This window comes from Eucyclogobius newberryi, unplaced genomic scaffold (genome assembly GCF_026437365.1).
Source record: "Eucyclogobius newberryi isolate DKJ021-1_F unplaced genomic scaffold, fEucNew1.0.hap1 SCAF_4, whole genome shotgun sequence".
NCBI lineage: Eukaryota > Metazoa > Chordata > Actinopteri > Gobiiformes > Gobiidae > Eucyclogobius > Eucyclogobius newberryi.
Genome location: NW_027316056.1, coordinates 35,386,928 through 35,400,373, shown reverse-complemented (window position 1 = coordinate 35,400,373; position 13,446 = coordinate 35,386,928). Strand labels below are relative to the sequence as shown.

Here is a 13,446-nt window from a genome sequence, read left to right as displayed (position 1 = left end):
CATCTCCACTTTCACCCATGGGCCTTCCCAGCCATTTTGAAAGTCTGACCAAATCAGGCATTAAGATGGCTCCACTCACGCCCAATATAGCAAGGGCTATGTCTTCCCTGCACAAGCCGACTACACCAACAAAAGCCCCACCACCCATCCCCCCTCGCCTCTCACCTGGTATCTCCCATAGCTAGGATGCACTGGGTCTCAGCGTTGCCGGGACTTATTGTCACATTAAAAATCAAACCAACCCGGGGCCCTATGTAAAAAGAGCCCCCCCTAGTGCTATTTCTGTAGTCACATCATCACACAGATGGAAAAACAAAATGCGAATCAGGCCCAATCTGAGAAATGTGATTCATATTCCCTGTGAAAAGATAAAGCCCAGTCCCACTGAAACTAGTCTAAAACTTGCAGTGCTAAATGTCAGATCCTTATGTAACAAATCTCTCTTAATTAATAATTTTATTTCTTCTTATAATCTTGATTTTATGTTTTTAACTGAAACATGGCTTGACAAAAACACAGGAAATGTAGTTCTGATAGAATCTGCTCCACCCAACTTTAAGTTTGAATCTGAAACACGAGAAAACAAAAAAGGGGGTGGAGTCTGTGCTGTCTTTAGAGATGAAATAATTACCCGCAGGTTGTCTTTTGGGGTGTTTTCATCATTTGAGTATGTATCCTTTAAAATGGAGCTAAAACGGTCTCCATCCATTCTCTTCATTGTTTTATACAAGCCTCCCCAGCACTGCCAACGTTTTATTGATGATTTTACTGAGATGCTTTCAGTCATATGCACAGACTTTGATGGTTTGGTCATTACAGGTGATTTCAACGTGCATGTTGATAATATTTGTGACAGAAACGCTAAAGAGCTTGATGCTGTCCTTGAAACCTTCAGTCTTACTCAGCATGTGAGAGGCCCCACCCACAGCAAAGGACACACTCTAGATCTCATAATTACAAAGGGGGTAAATATTTCAAATGTTAATGTGATCGATGTTGCTCTGTCTGATCATTTCTGTTTCTCCCAAACCACCGGTTGGTCCTGCAGTTGTTCAGAGGAGACACATAAGTGATGGCACAGGTGCACTGTTTATGGAAATGATAAACTTTGAAAATGTCTCATGTTCTAATGTAAGTGATTTGTTGAACTCTGTTACATCTAGTGTTTTGAATGTTCTGGACACCATCGCCCCTATAAAGGCTAAAATGGTTAAAAATAAGCAGAAGGCGCCGTGGAGAAATGATGATTCGGTCAGGGCACAGAAAAGGGAGTGCCCACCAGATTTCTAAAGTCTGTGCTGAACAGTTTGTTAGCACCATTCACTCACATAGTTAACATGTCGCTTCAATCTGGAACATTCCCAATGTCTTTGAAAACTGCGGTCATAAAGCCTCTCCTAAAGAAGAGCAGTCTTGATGCCGCAGTACTGAGTCATTACCGGCCCATCTCTAATCTGCCATTTTGGGGCAAAGTCCTTGAAAAGGTTGTTTACCAACAGCTCACAGATTTCCTCTTAATAAACAACTCATTTGATGTTTTTCAGTCAGGTTTTAGACCTCATCACAGCACTGAGACTGCTCTTGTCAAGGTGACAAATGACATCCGCCTGAACACTGACACGGGCAAAGCCTCAGTCTTAATTCTGTTAGATCTGAGTGCTCTTTTGACACTGTCGATCATGGGATCCTCTTACAGAGACTAGAGGACTGGGTGGGCATCACTGGCACTGCCCTAAACTGGTTAAGGTCCTATCTGGAAGACAGGAAGTACTTTGTTGAAATTGGTAGCTGTGTCTCAGACCACATGACCCTGACCTGTGGAGTGCCCCAAGGGTCAGTCCTGGGTCCCTTTCCGTTCAACCTCTACATGCTGCCGTTAGGTCAGTTGATACGCAGTGAAAATGTGTCCTATCACAATTATGCAGATGAGTCAGATCTATGTTTCACTGTCGCAGGTGAATATGGACCAGTGGATTCACTCTGTCACTGCATCCAACAGATCAGTTTGTGGAGGCAAAACAACTCTCTCCAGCTGAACTCAGACAAGACTGAAATAATCGTTTTTGGCCCAAAGAAACAAAGAGAAAGTGTTAGCGGTCACCTCCAGAGTCTCGCTCTAAAACCTACAAACCAAGTTAGAAATCTGGGGGTAATAATGGACTCAGACTTGAACTTTAATAGCCACGTCAAATCAATAACATTAGCAGCTTTTTACCATCTAAAAAACATTGCCAAAATCAAAAATATCGTGTCAAAACCAGATTTAGAGAGACTTATCCATGCGTTTGTCTCCAGTAGATTAGACTACTGTAACGGCCTGCTCACTGGCCTCTCCAAACGAGTTGTAAAACAGCTGCAGTACATCCAGAACGCTGCTGCTTGGGTCCTGACTAGAACCAGGAAGTACCATCACATTAGTCCTGTTCTCAGGTCTCTGCACTGGCTCCTGTGGCTCAGAGAATAGACTTTAAAGCAGCTCTGCTTGTGTACAAGTCTCTCCATGGCCTAGCACCAAAGTACATCTTGGATATGTTAGTGCCATATGAACCATCTCGGACTCTGAAGACCTCAGGGACTGGCCTCCTGCTGGTGCCCAGAGTCAGGACAAAACATGGGGAATCTGCGTTTCAGTTTTATGCAGCTAAAACCTGGAACAGTTTTCCTGAAGATGTGAGACAGGCTTCTACTCTGACAATGTTCAAATCTAAGCTAAAAACAGTTTTGTTTAGCTGCGCATATGACTGAAACAATTTTTTCTTTGCACTCTTCTCTTTTCAGTTGTAGTCATCTGGACTCAGTTTGAAAAAGTAGACGTTTCGACTCTCATCCAAGAGTCATTGTCAATAACAGAATTTAGGTCGAGTTTTTGTCTTAAAGTGTTGCCTGGTTTAAAATACAACAATTTTTTTAGACAACACGAAGTCCCTGTAAAATACATAAAATTTTTTAGACAACACGAAGTCCCTGTAAAATACAAACAAATTTTTAGACAACACGAAGTCCATGTTTATTTTAAACCAGGCAACACTTTAAGACAAAAACTGGTTCACCCAAAGGACAAATTGCCGACTCAAAAACAGAGCAATGTAGTTTATTCGATCCAATGCAGTGAAGAAAGCTGTAAAGAACGTTACATAGGTGAGACAAAACAGCCTCTACACAAGAGGCTTTATCAGCACAGAAGAAATACAAGTTCAGGTCCACAGAGTGCCGTGCATCTCCATCTTGAAGCCTCTAATCACTCGTTTGAAGACGGTGAGGTGAAGGTTTTAAGCAGGGAGAAAAGATGGTTTGAAAGAGGAGTCAAGGAAGCTATTTTTGTTAAAAAAGAAAGACCTTCTTTAAACAGAAATGGAGGGCTTAGGTTTAATCTTCCTGTTATTTATAATGTGATACTGAACCCCTGGAAAGGTAGAGGACCAGGACCAGGACATTTAGATGCTAATCAGGTACTCAGGGTGGTTGAGCCAGGGTCTCACTAAGACAAAGAGGTTTTAACAGCCCATTAAGATTCTGAATAGGCTAGCTCGGTAGATACAAGGGGGGAGTTTCTGTTGAAACCAACAACTCTTTCTACTTCAGGAAGGCTCCTCCCAATGGGCGGGTCTTACCACAGAACAGTATTAATATCGGAGTTCTCGACCTAAATTCTGTTATTGACAATGACTCTTGGATGAGAGTCGAAACGTCTACTTTTTCAAACTGAGTCCAGATGACTACAACTGAAGTTTTTTCTACTATGGAACACGCCTGGACGAATGAGGGATTACACTGACACTCTTCTCTTTTGTTTGTGATTTTATTAGTTTAGAAAATCAGTTGGATTGATAATTTTTAATTTAGTTAATTTTATTGTATTTCTGTTTCTGTAATTTCTTTGTGATTTGAATGCATTTTTCCTGCTGTGTGAAGCACTTTGAATTGCCTTGTGTATGAAATGTGCTCTACAAATAAACTTGCCTTGCCTTGCCTTTTTTCTTCTCTATTAAGCATTTTTTGGCTGGTGCGACTTATACTTATACAGTATATAATTTGTGTAAAAAGTGCTATTACTTCGATATATTTATTGTCTGTCATTGTTTTGTCTGTTATAGTTGTGATATTGTACATTTCTCTTTCTTTTCCAATACAAGATAGATATTTACAAATATATGTGGATAATAATAAATGTAATTACATGATAATAACGTTGTAATACGCCAACAAACGCAAACAACGCTGTAGTTAGGGGTGGGGAAAGTTAGAAGATATCTGCCGTTCTCAGAGCCACGTCACGGATTGAGAAAACGTCACGCATCAGGGAAATTCAGAACAGTGTGTTTTTGACGCTCGGAGGGGAGATTTTCTAACCAGGATTCGTGAAATAAGTGTGAATGACGCTAAATTGCAACTCCAGGTATGTTTTTGACGAGGGAACGATGTTGGAACAGAGTTAAAAGCTCCAAAAAAGTCCATTTATTTTTGGACGGACCTGTGTGCGCGTCCAGCGTGAAGAGCGAGGACACGTCGCCGGCCAGAAGGTGGTAGGAGACGTGTCCGAACGGCCCGGCGTCGGGGTCGGTGGCGATGACCGTGAGGACCTCGGCGCCGGGCTGGGAGTGGCCGCTCAGGCTCGCCGTGTACTGGGTGGGGTTGAACACCGGCGCGTTATCGTTCAGGTCCTCTATCTCGATGTGCACGTACGTCTGAGCGCTGAGGCCTCCCTGGAACAGAACACACCAGGTTTATGTAGTAGATAGACGAATATATAAATGTACGGTGCTGTGAGAACTTGAACAGGAAATGACTCTTTGTACGGCCTCGTAAACCGTGTTCGAGCAGACGCACAGATTGGTTCGCAAACGCTCAGCACATCTACAAAGGGCTGCAATTTTCCCGTGTTTTTTTATGCAAATCAGCCGTGTGCGTATGTAACGAAGCTTGAATCCAGCTCTGGGCGATTTGCTGCATGTCATTCCCCCGTCTCATTCCCATTTCACACAACACCGTCCTATAGAGTTCAGCTTGAGCCAACAAATCCTTAAAAAAAAGGAAGGAAAGGTGAAAAATAATGGCCAATAAGAGTGTCTGTTGTGGAATCGGGAATGAGCATTTTCCTTTGAATGGCATTTTATTACCATGGCAACACCAGTGTACGCGTTTGATACTTCATGCACTTACTGGACGATGTTTCAATAGTGTTTGTAAAATGCTTCACCTAAATACAAAGGAATACAAAGGTTTCCCTGCTTCTCTTGAGCGGCGTGATCCTGTGACACTGTTAAACACACGTGACTTGACTCACAGGGTCCTGCGCCTTCACCAGGAGGTCGTGCACGGTGTGTCCCATGTCCCGGTCTATGTCCCGGGACACGCAGAGCCGTCCCGTGCGGGGCTGGATGTGGAACAGCGGGTGCTCCGTCCGCTCGAAGCCGTCGGTGAGCGAGTACTGCAGGTCGCCGAACTCCGGGGTGTCCGAGTCCGTGGCCACGACCTGAGGGAACAGAGCGGGACGAATCTGCCTCAAGGTTCAGACAAAACCATCAGCTGGACATTCAGGACGAGAAGACCCTAAGGGAGGTTGTGCTTGTACATGAAGTGTGAGTATTTTCTTTGTATCTGATCATTTGTGTGATTTAATAAAGTATAAAAGAATGCACATTGTGTCTTCTGTTTGGCCCAGAGGCTTTATTGGACAGGGCAGCGGAGCGTGAAGCGGGGATGGAGAGAAGGGAGGACATACAGTGAATGCTGGATAGGGATTCAAACTCACGACACTGCGGCCGGCTGCACATGGGGCCTGGCATGTGTGCTGCCGCCTTAACCACTCCACCACTGGGCAGCAGCAAGAAGAAGAAGGAGGAGGAGGAGAAGGAGAGAAGGAGAGAAGAAGAAGGAGAAGGAAGAAGAAGAAGGAGAAGGAGAAGAAGTAGGAGAAGAAGGAGAGAAGAAGGAAAAGGAGAAGAAGAAGGAGCAGGAGAGAAGGAGAAGAAGAAGGAGAAAGAGGAAAAGAAGAAGGAGACAAAGAAGGAGAAGGAAAGAGGAAGAACAAGATGAAGAAGAGGCACTTAGGGGGGCTATGGGGGCACTAACCATCCTTAAAAGGACTTGTCCTCTGCCATATCTTGCATATTTACCAGGAGAACGCATTTACTTTCAGAAAAATCTGTTGCCATGGAGCCGTAATAATTCATGGATTTAAAGTAAACCTCCTTCATCCTCGATAAAATCATTGAAGTGAAAGGCTTCCGTCGCTTGAGCAACCCTCGTATCCACCACACTCGGGAAGTACACACGAGGCAGTAAACCTTCTACGACTACTACTACTACACGTCAGCTCGCTGTTATCGCAGGGATGATGTCATGTGCCGCCGCGGACGTCGTAAACGAGCTGGACTTCTTACAATCCGACACAATAAAAGTCCAGTTTACATGCGCTTTGCCCCGAACGCTCATAAAGACGATATCGCACTTTACGAACTGTCCTCGAGAATACGGTTCAAAGTCTGTGCGGTCACACCCTTTATGAAGTTACGAGCCGCAGCACACATCACCGCTAGATCTGGTCGTGATCCAGACATACAGTTGGACGTTTGTTAACACGTGACTGTCGTGAGGCCGGCGACTTGCTTCACGCTCATCGTCCCGGGCTGCCACCGTGACCCCCGTCCTGTGACGTCCCCGCGGCTCGTGCCAGCGCCCGAGCGGCACCGGGCGTCTGGTCGCATCAACACCAACACTGACGCTTTGTGCGAGCGAGTGAAGGGCGCGCTTGTCGAGGATGACCGCGGGCCCCCCGGACAACGGTCGCCACGCCAACGGGGGTTGCCAGCGGGAGTCACCGAGAGAGTCACGTCTCGCGCTCACGACGGAGTAATAATATGAGAGTGTGAAGGGATATTAGAGTTTACAGTCATTACAGTGGATGTGCTCTGTTACAGCAAGAGAAACACATCAGATTTGTATAATACATAATTGTGGCACTTTCTGTATATTAGGTATTATAACTGACCTATTATAACTGACTATTATAACTGACCTATTATAACTGACCTATTATAACTGACCTATTATAACTGACCTATTATAACTGACCTATTATAACTGACCTATTATAACTGACCTATTATAACTGACCTATTATAACTGACTATTATAACTGACCTATTATAACTGACCTATTATAACTGACCAATTATAACTGACCTATTATAACTGACCTATTATAACTGACCTATTATAACTGACCAATTATAACTGACCTATTATAACTGACCAATTATAACTGACCTATTATAACTGACCAATTATAACTGACCTATTATAACTGAACAATTATAACTGACCAATTATAACTGACCTATTATAACTGACCTATTATAACTGACCAATTATAACTGACCTATTATAACTGAACTATTATAACTGAACTATTATGATCTATTATAACTGACCAATTATAACTGACCTATTATAACTGAACTATTATGATCTATTATAACTGACCAATTATAACTGACCTATTATAACTGACCTATTATAACTGACCTATTATAACTGACCTATTATAACTGACTATTATAACTGACCTATTATAACTGACCTATTATAACTGACCAATTATAACTGACCTATTATAACTGACCTATTATAACTGACCTATTATAACTGACCAATTATAACTGACCTATTATAACTGACCAATTATAACTGACCTATTATAACTGACCAATTATAACTGACCTATTATAACTGAACAATTATAACTGACCAATTATAACTGACCTATTATAACTGACCTATTATAACTGACCAATTATAACTGACCTATTATAACTGACCTATTATAACTGAACTATTATGATCTATTATAACTGACCAATTATAACTGACCTATTATAACTGAACTATTATGATCTATTATAACTGACCAATTATAACTGACCTATTATAACTGACCTATTATAACTGACCTATTATAACTGACCTATTATAACTGACTATTATAACTGACCTATTATAACTGACCTATTATAACTGACCAATTATAACTGACCTATTATAACTGACCTATTATAACTGAACTATTATAACTGAACTATTATAACTAACCTATTATAACTGACCTATTATAACTGACCTATTATAACTGACCTATTATAACTGACCTATTATAACTGAACTATTATAACTGACCTATTATAACTGAACTATTATAACTGAACTATTATAGCTGACCTATTATAACTGACCAATTATAACTGACCAATTATAACTGAACTATTATAACTGACCTATTATAACTGACCAATTATAACTGAACTATTATAACTGACCTATTATAGCTGACCTATTATAACTGACCTATTATAACTGACCAATTATAACTGAACTATTATAACTGACCTATTATAACTGACCAATTATAACTGACCTATTATAACTGAACTATTATAACTGACCTATTATAACTGACCAATTATAACTGAACTATTATAACTGACCTATTATAGCTGACCTATTATAACTGACCTATTATAACTGACCTATTATAACTGACCTATTATAACTGACCTATTATAACTGACCAATTATAACTGACCTATTATAACTGACCTATTATAACTGAACTATTATAACTGAACTATTATAACTGACCAATTATAACTGAACTATTATAACTGACCTATTATAGCTGACCTATTATAACTGACCTATTATAACTGACTATTATAACTGACCTATTATAACTGACCTATTATAACTGACCAATTATAACTGACCTATTATAACTGACCTATTATAACTGACCTATTATAATTGACCTATTATAACTGACTATTATAACTGACCTATTATAACTGACCTATTATAACTGACCAATTATAACTGACCTATTATAACTGACTATTATAACTGACCTATTATAACTGACCTATTATAACTGACCTATTATAACTGACCAATTATAACTGACCTATTATAACTGACCTATTATAACTGAACTATTATAACTGACCTATTATAACTGACCTATTATAACTGACCTATTATAACTGACCAATTATAACTGACCTATTATAACTGAACTATTATAACTGACCTATTATAACTGACCAATTATAACTGACCTATTATAACTGACCTATTATAACTGAACTATTATAACTGAACTATTATAACTAACCTATTATAACTGACCTATTATAACTGACTTGCAAACAAAAAACAACACAGCGTGACCAGAGAGTAAGAGAATGAATAACGATGGCACAATAAGACAAAATGACATTATTAAGTCCAACCTTCAAGTCCCATTTAGTCCAAAGTTGATCAAATATGTAGAGTTGGTTGTATTAAAGGCAGGGTGTAGGATATATATTTGAAATGTTTTAATCTTACCCGTCTGTGTCCTTAGATACAAGGTAAACATGTTCAAATCAAATATAGCGTTCAACAACTGTAATGCCGATTTATCCTTTTATTACAAATATATGGGACATAATGGCTAAGCTGTTTGTCTTCATTTAGTGGTTTGGTTCTTAAGATCCAATCAGAAAGCAGAATGGGCCCCCCACGAGTCTCTCTAAACCAGAAGTGTTCAAATGTATTTTCCAGGGGCCCCGAGTCTTAAATAAAAATGGCTTTAATTCATCTACCGTGAACAGCAACGGATGTGACGCAAATTAGAGCGATAAGGTACAGCCCGTGGCCCATCCCTATTGCGTGGCGGGCCAGATTTGGACCGCAGGCCGCCAGTTGAACAATAGTTTGAACGGTTGATAACAGAACCCCCCGCGCCTTCAGCCGGTCAGTACGATCCCAAACCCCCCGCGCTACGATCCCAAACCCCCCGCGCCTGCAGCCGGTCATTACGATCCCAAACCCCCCGCGCCTGCAGCCGGTCAGTACGATCCCAAACCCCCCGCGCCTGCAGCCGGTCATTACGATCTCAAACCCCCCGCGCCTGTAGCCGGTCATTACGATCCCAAACCCCCCGCGCCTGCAGCCGGTCGTTACGATCCCAAACCCCCCGCGCCTGCAGCCGGTCATTACGATCCCAAACCCCCGCGCCTGCAGCCGGTCAGTACGATCCCAAACCCCCCGCGCCTGCAGCCGGTCAGTACGATCCCAAACCCCCCGCGCCTGCAGCCGGTCATTACGATCCCAAACCCCCCGCGCCTGCAGCCGGTCATTACAATCCCAAACCCCCCGCGCCTGCAGCCGGTCGTTACGATCCTAAACCCCCCGCGCCTGCAGCCGGTCATTACGATCCCAAACCCCCCGCGCCTGCAGCCGGTCGTTACGATCCCAAACCCCCCGAGCCTGCAGCCGGTCAATGCGATCCCAAACCCCCCGCGCCTGCAGCCGGTCATTACGATCCCAAACCCCCCGCGCCTGCAGCCGGTCATTACGATCCCAAACCCCCCGCGCCTGCAGCCGGTCATTACGATCCCAAACCCTCGGACAGCGTGTCTTTACCTGCAGGAAGCAGCTGCCGAGCGGGCTGTGCTCTGGCAGGCTGATGTTGTACAGCAGCTGTGAGAACACGGGCTCGTTGTCGTTCACGTCCTCCAGCAGAACGGTCACTGTCGCCGTGGACGACAGGGGCGGCTCGCCAGAGTCTGAGGCCACCACCAGGAACCAGAGCTGGGCCTGGCTCTCCCTGTCCATAGGCCCCGCCGTGGTCACCAGGCCGGTCTGAGCGTCCACGACCACCTGGGAAGGATACGGGAACCAGGGTGGTACATTAGTCAACTGGTACTTCAACTTTGTTCAGAAAATGTACTTTGTAAAGTATTTTTTTCACACCATACTTTTTACTTCTACTGAGTAAAGTAACAGTCTTACTCAAGTAAAAGTGACTCTTTAGGTTAAGAGCAATTGAAAAAAAGCTTTATATATAGAAATTTGAGATTCCATATTAGAGCATGAATAATGCTTAAAAATATTAATAACATTAGTGCAACAAAAAATATTAAATAATAATAATAGCCATTTATAATTCCTATTTAGACTTCAGAGAAATTCCAAAGGATATTAGAAGAAGCGGCCTGTTCACATAATATCGGCAGTAATTATAAAAAAATAAAAAAAATATGATTTTCTTTAATTGTGAAAACCATAAAGTACAATACAGCTCTTCACCATCAGCACAACACAAAAGTATTAATTAATTCACTCACCAATCCGAGCTGGTTGGACCTCAACACTGAATATTTAACCTGGGCGTTTGGCCCTGGTTGGTCGTCATCCTTGGCTTGCACTTGAACAACAGAACTTCCTGGTGGAACATCTTCCGGAATGCTGACTGTGTATATATTTTTGTCAAATTTGGGGTAACAATCATTGACATCCAACACTTTCAGGAGCAAAACCTCTTCAGAACTCAGCGAATCGCCATCTGACGCTTGGATCCTGATCTCGTACAAGTCCTTCTCCTCTCGATCCAGCTCCGATTCCACGCACAGCGCGTACAGGAAGTCGTCCGTCTGTTTGAGGGCGAACTTCCTGTCTCCGCCCTGCATCTGCACGGCGATCGGCTGGTGCTCGAAGTCGGGGTCGGACACAGAGATGCGCGCCACGAAGTCCCCCACGGCGGCGGCCTCAGACACAGCAGGCTCGCCGGACTCGCTGAGGAACATGACGCTGATGGTGGGGCTGTTGTCGTTGAGGTTCAGGACCTTGATGCCCACAAAAGCGCTGCTGAACTCTGGTTGGGGCCCGTTGTCCCTGGAGAGAGAGAAAAAGAATAAATATAATCGTGTATTATCCGTCTACGATGCGGTTATTACAGGACAGCGATTTCAGTCTTTGAGCAGAGCCGCTTCCAGGAAAACACAGATGAAGCAAATGAACAGGTGCCTACATCCAATAGGGGCCCCCGAAAAGTAAGATTTTGTTTAGGCTTTTTTTCTTTTATTATTATTATTATTAATTTATTTTTCATAAATCTCTCTGAAGAGAAATTTAGTTATTTTACAGACTTTGATAGTTGAATAAATGTAAATTATCTAATTATCTTATTCATAAATATAATTTTATTTATTAATAAATAAATGCAATCCCTCTATTTTATTGGCAAGTATCGGCCCCTGAAACCCCCACAAAGTTAGAAATGGCCGTGTTTTAAAGATTTGTTTAATTTGTTTTTAAATCGTTAGTATAGAATGTATGTTGCAACCAATAATTAACAACAATAATATTTAAAAGTAGCGATTGGCAGATTTATACCAAATACTGATTGCAGTTTTTTTTCCGTTAATATTTCAGGTTTCTTGCAAGTATAATTACTTTTTACATTAGCTTGAACTTGGACAGAGAGAAAATAATGAGAGCCAAGGTAAAATAATGTATAGTTTCAATGCATTTTAATACAAAACTCATTGGTAACAAAGCAATATATGCCATAAAATCACTATCACCATTAGTACAAAAGGGGATTTAATTCATGCAGGAATCGAGTAAATATTCTGAATTTGAAGACATAAATAAAAGCGTTGTTTGGGGCAGCGTGTGACGAGCCCCGCCCTCACCTGGCGATGACGATCAGCTCGTAGAAGGCCTGCTCTTCATAGTCCAGCGGCTTGTTCAGGTGGATCGCCCCCGAGCTCTCGTTGACGTAGAAGACCTCGCCGGGGTTACTCTTCAGCTCGTACGTCACCCTCCCGTTCTCCCCCGAATCCCGGTCCGTGGCGTGCACCTGGCACACGGCGACCGTAACCGCCGCGTCTTCCACGACGGCGGCGTGGTACTCGGCCTGGCTGAACACCGGCGGGTTGTCGTTCTCATCGCGGACGTGAACCTTCACCTGGACCGCGCCGCTTTTGGAAGGGACTCCGCCATCGAACGCCTCGACGGTCAGAGAGTAGAAGTCACACAATTCTCTGTCCAGTTTAGTTCTCAGGACGAGGTAAAGACTGGCTGGATTGGCGCGGAAGTCCAGCTCAAAAAGGTCGGCCATGTTCTGTTGCATAATCCGATATCCTTGAATGCCGTATTCGCCGACGTCCTGGTCTCTGGCGCCGTCCAGTTTGAAGCGGCTTCCGAGCGGGCTCAGTTCGGAAATGACCAAGTCAAATTTCTCCGATGGGAATTTGGGAAAATGGTCGTTCACGTCCGTAACTTCCACTTTGACCCGTATCATCTCGCCAGTTAATGTCGCGGCCACGAACTCGTACCCGTCCCTGGTTTCTCGGTCCAGGATGATGGCGGTGGAGATGAGGCCGGTGTCCGCGTCGATCTCCAGGTCCCGGAAGACATCGGAGTCCCGGCTCTCCGAGATGAAGAAGCCGGTGCTGGGTCGGCTCAGGACGGCCCCCAGGTCGCCCACAATGGTGCCGGCGGGGAGCCCCTCTTTGGCGGACAGGGTCAAGTTGAACACCTGAGCCCGACTCAGACTCAGCAGGCAAAGGGCGGCGAAGAGGAGGAGCAAGAGCCGAGCCATTCTCGCCTCACATAATGGAA

At 43.3% G+C, this 13,446-nt stretch overlaps 1 protein-coding gene across 1 annotated transcript in view; it reads right to left on the bottom strand.

Annotated features, from left to right (window-relative positions):
• Positions 1–13,446, bottom strand: part of dchs2 (dachsous cadherin-related 2) — a 54,101-nt gene extending 40,655 nt beyond the window's left edge. Inside the window, exons 1-5 of the mRNA XM_072463655.1 lie at positions 12,516–13,446; positions 11,166–11,712; positions 10,462–10,698; positions 5,285–5,473; positions 4,472–4,703 (exon numbers count right to left, since the gene is read on the bottom strand). Coding sequence (XP_072319756.1) covers positions 4,472–4,703; positions 5,285–5,473; positions 10,462–10,698; positions 11,166–11,712; positions 12,516–13,426 — 2,116 coding nt within the window. The 5' untranslated portion in view covers positions 13,427–13,446. The remainder of the gene's footprint in view (positions 1–4,471; positions 4,704–5,284; positions 5,474–10,461; positions 10,699–11,165; positions 11,713–12,515) is intronic.